This window comes from Echinops telfairi, unplaced genomic scaffold (assembly GCF_000313985.2).
Source record: "Echinops telfairi isolate 266 unplaced genomic scaffold, ASM31398v2 ScPeMD7_4048;HRSCAF=4782, whole genome shotgun sequence".
Taxonomy (NCBI): domain Eukaryota; kingdom Metazoa; phylum Chordata; class Mammalia; order Afrosoricida; family Tenrecidae; genus Echinops; species Echinops telfairi.
The window spans coordinates 1,658,614-1,662,913 of NW_022107947.1; the positions used below are offsets into that span (position 1 = coordinate 1,658,614).

The following is a 4,300-nucleotide window of genomic DNA, read 5'->3' on the forward strand; positions in this document are numbered from 1 at the left end:
TCAAATCCTGCCATGGCCTGGGTTACGCCCCTCAACGGGCCTCTGATAATAATCTGTGTACTTTTGCTTTTAGCTCTTTGTGTGTTTAGATTCTTGCAGGAACCGATGAAAGTTATCTCCAACCTGAACTTCAATCAGCTTCTTCACCCTTGCAGTCCGCTGCCAACGGGCCCGGCCCCCCCAAACCTTCCAACTCTTAATCCCCTTCTTCGTCCTATCTTAGCAGGAAGTAGTTAAGACAGAAAAAGTCAGTCCATTACCGATATGAAGAAACTTGGAATGTTTGGGTCCGGTCTGACCTAGGCAGCCCCCCGTTTGGACTAAGCAGAAGCAGGTCCGAGCCCTGCACATGCTTCCCTGCATCTCCCAAAGGTCAGCAGCAGATAAGATAACCGCCAGATAAGAACCAGTGAAACCAGATGTTCTAGGTTCAAAGAAAGCCACGAGGAGTCGACAAGCAATTCTCGGAGTTTCCAGACCCCGTATGCTGATTGCCATAGTTGCCATACATCCCTCACCACCCCTTTATAACCCTCGCCCCCAGCTGCTGAGCACGACTTCCCTGACCTGTTGGCCTAGGTCCCCGAACCTCATCCGGGAGCCCCCCCACCCAATAAAGCTATTTGTTTCTGCTCTCCCTTGTCCTGTCAGTTATGTCCGTCTTCCTCCCTGCTCGATTCTGCTTTAGTCACCACAACATGAGCAACTGCATCAAAGGGTTGCGGCGTTAGGAAGGTCGAGAGCTGCTGAACTAAAGGCAGTTGCAAAGGAAGCCCACGCAGCAGCAGGATGGGCAGGGCCTTCCCCCATGTGTGCCACTAGCCAGCCACCAAGTCACTGTCCACGCAGCGGCCCCTGCCGGTCAGAGGCTGTAACTGAAAGCCCAGCCTCTCCCTGGGAGCGGCTACCCACTTGTACCGCCTATACCACCAGGGCTGTGCTAGAGGGCACAGTGGTCTTTAAGCAATTTATATTGAGAACTACCACATTTGAGACATTTTGGGAAATAAAAGAACAATCTAAAATTGGAAAACTAAGCTCAAGGACACAGTTCCACGCGTCCTTTGAGATCCCACCGGCCTCTTCTACTCCGATACGGTGCCTTATGAGTTTCCGAGACTAAATACTGTGAGTTTTTTTCTTTTCTTTTTTTAAAACATTTTATTAGGGGCTCATACAACTGTTATCACAATCCATACACACATCAATTGTGTAAAGCGCATTTGTACATCATTCTCAAAACATTTTCTCTCCACTTAAACCCCCGGCATTAGGTCCTCATTATTCCCCTCCCTCCCCGCTCCCCCCTCCCTTATGAGCCCTTGATAGTTTATAAATTGGTATTTTGTCATATCTTGCCCTGTCCGACGTCTCCCTTCACCCACTTTTCGGTTGTCTGTCCCCCAGGGAGGAGGTCACACACAGTTCCATGTAATCGGTTCCCTCTTTCCTACCTACTCTCCCTTTACCCTCCCAGTATCGCCACTCACACCACTGGTCCTGCAGGGCTCATCCGCCCTGGATTCCCTGTATTTTCAATACCGAGACTAAATATTCACAGAATATGTAGAAATTAGAGAAAGCGTAGACTTTCTCTCAGGCTGGCTAGTGCGCTTGAACCACTGATCTTGTGGTTAAAAGCCAACCTGTGACCAGTGACGCCACCAGGACTCCTACCTTGAAGCTACTGAAATCTTGCAGCAAACAATGGGTGAAAACAGTAGGTTCATGGCCAAGGAAATCAGAGTGGAGGGCAGCAGCCTCACCACCCACCAAGCCTGCTCCCAGCCCAGCAGCCCTCTGCACCAGGCTTGCTGCTGGCTCAGGCTCCGGTTCTGGATGTATAGGAAGCAGCCAGGTGAGGTAACTACGAACCCAAGCGGAGCAGGTCAAGCCAGCCGCCCCCACCCCCCACCCCCAATGCAAATGCCAAGGGAAAAGCCAAGAGTTCTTGGCTAAAAGGGAGAGAAAGCCCTTTTAAGAAAACGCTTTCTGCCAGGATTTCAATCCCTCTGCACATCTGTTTGGATCTCGGCTGGCTGGCCCCTCCTCAGAGCGGCAGCACCAGTTGTTGGCCAAAAATAAACCCCATTCCTCAACCATATATGTCCACCACCAGAGCTGGGGAGGAGCGGCAGGAGGGTGGCCAGTGGACCCAGGCCGGTGCAGCCACCATGCACATAACCCAGCTCAACCGTGAGTGCCTGCTGCACCTCTTCTCCTTCCTGGACAAGGACAGCAGGAAGAGCCTGGCCCAGACCTGTTGGCAGCTCCAGGACGTGTTTGAGGACCCTGCGCTCTGGCCCCTGTTGCACTTTCAGTCCCTCACGGAGCTGCGGAAGGACAACTTCCTGCTGGGCCCGGCCCTCCGCAGCCTCTCCATCTGCTGGCACTCCAGCCAGGTGCAGGTGTGCAGCACTGAGGAATGGCTCAAGAGCGCCTTCCAGAGGAGCATCTGCAGCCGGCACGAGAGCCTGGTGGAGGACTTCCTCCTCCAGGTGTGCCACAGGTAGGCAGCTATTTACCACCTGAGGGTCTGGAGGGACAGGGAAGCGCAATCCACAAAGCCACGATGGCAGGGCCCCACACAGACCCCCAAGCCACCCGGGTGCCGTGCCCAGGATGGGTAGTCGCTGCTTCTCAGCACAGAGCAAGCTGCTCCTGCCTGAAGGGCAGCTGCCTGCCCTGGCAGCCATGCGGTGCAGGGTGGGAGCAGCTGAACTTGGAGTTCAAGGTTAGGCCCCAGGAAGCCCGGCCACACGCGGCCCTTATTCTCCCCTGGAAAACCTCCTTGAGGCCCCCCAATATGGGAGCTTCTTACAGGTCAGCACTCTAGGTCTAGGGCTGGGCCTGTGGCTTCGGGTGAGCAAATGGGCCCGTCTAAGACGCAGGTCCTTTCTTTCCCTCCTCTGGTCCTCCCTCTTTAAGGCAGCATCCTCTAGTCTGATCTTTGGGCCCTGCTGTTAATTGCCACGGAATCGTCCCTAAACTCCTGGTGACAATGGACTACGCCGCTGCCTGGTCCTATACCATCCCGTGACTGGTTGCAGCTGCTATCAGGCCACTGTGCCCTGCCGGGGTTTCGCTGGCTGAGCTCAGAAGTAGATCTGCCAGGTGTTTCCTTGCTAGCTTGTCTCAGCCCGGCCGGGCACTGCAGCAACACAAACGCCTCCACTGGGATGCACAGAGACTGCGCCTGAAGGCTTGGGCTGGGATTTACACTGGGGTCTGTAAGGCAGGAATGGCGTGCGTGGGCGAATGCTTCCACTTTACACATGAAGAAGTGGCCAGGCCAGAGCCAAACTGGCCATGAGTCTGCCACCCAGCACAGCACCATCGGCCTCAGGTCAGAGTCTCGGATGAGAACCTGAGGCCGGCAGGAGGGCTAAGTGAGAGCAGCCACTCAGCTCTGCACAGCTGCCTCCTGAGCAGATCCGGGGTGCAGAGCACAGAGGAGACACCGGGGGAAGGCTTGGGAGGTTGGAGAGAAGGAAAGGTGGTGCGGGAGGGGCTGGTAAGCTGGAGCAGAGGGACAGCAAGTTTTGTGGAGAGCCACCTGTACGTTGACTCAGGCTCAGGTCCGGGTCCTTGCTGCCTCTGGTTCCAGGCTACTGTCCAAGTGGGGTGCAATAACTGCCCCCAATTAACTGGGCTAGAAACTGAGTCATGCCCCACAGTCTCAAGGGTTGGGTTGGGCCAGTCACAGGGATCCACTCCTCCAAGGAAGCTCCTCCCACCCAAGTCATGCTGGGAACACAAGTTCTCAGTGTGGAGCCAGACTGGGGCCCTGACCAGTAAAGCCTTCCCCCAACTCCCAAACCAACAGATCCCGACAGAACCACAGAAACAAGAGCTCTCCTTCTGGGAATGGCAGCTGCTCTGTGCACAGCAGCTGTTGGCTGGTGGAGCTGGGTTCCTGACTGGGAGCTCCTGGAGTTCTGAACCAAGAAGCCTGAAGCAACGGGCAGAGGGGTGTGTGTGTGTGTGTGTGTGTGCGTGTCAGACATCCCTGACCGCCAGGGAGCGAGTACATCAACACCGGCTGGCCTGGTCCCGCAGGTGTGAAACGGCGCCCAGGGCTGACCACTGCCATCCAGGCGATTAGGAATCATACAGAGACCCCACAGGGCAGAGTAGAAAGCCTCGCCTTTCCCGCCGGGGTGGCTGGTGGTTTCGCGGTTCGCAGCCCAACACATCAGCCACCGCACCGCCGGGACACCTCTCCAGGGCTCGGAATGAGTCCTGAGCCCCAGGCAGGCTCGGTCCCTGGTGGCCAGGAGGACGCCTTCCGCGGCCCTGG

At 56.0% G+C, this 4,300-nt stretch overlaps 1 protein-coding gene across 1 annotated transcript in view; it reads left to right on the plus strand.

Moving 5' to 3' along the window:
• The first annotated feature begins 2,158 nt into the window (after window positions 1-2,158).
• FBXL22 (F-box and leucine rich repeat protein 22) overlaps window positions 2,159-4,300 on the plus strand; it is a 2,676-nt gene continuing 534 nt past the window's right edge. Inside the window, 1 exon segment of the mRNA XM_004716300.2 lies at window positions 2,159-2,534. Coding sequence (XP_004716357.1) covers window positions 2,175-2,534 — 360 coding nt within the window. The 5' untranslated portion in view covers window positions 2,159-2,174.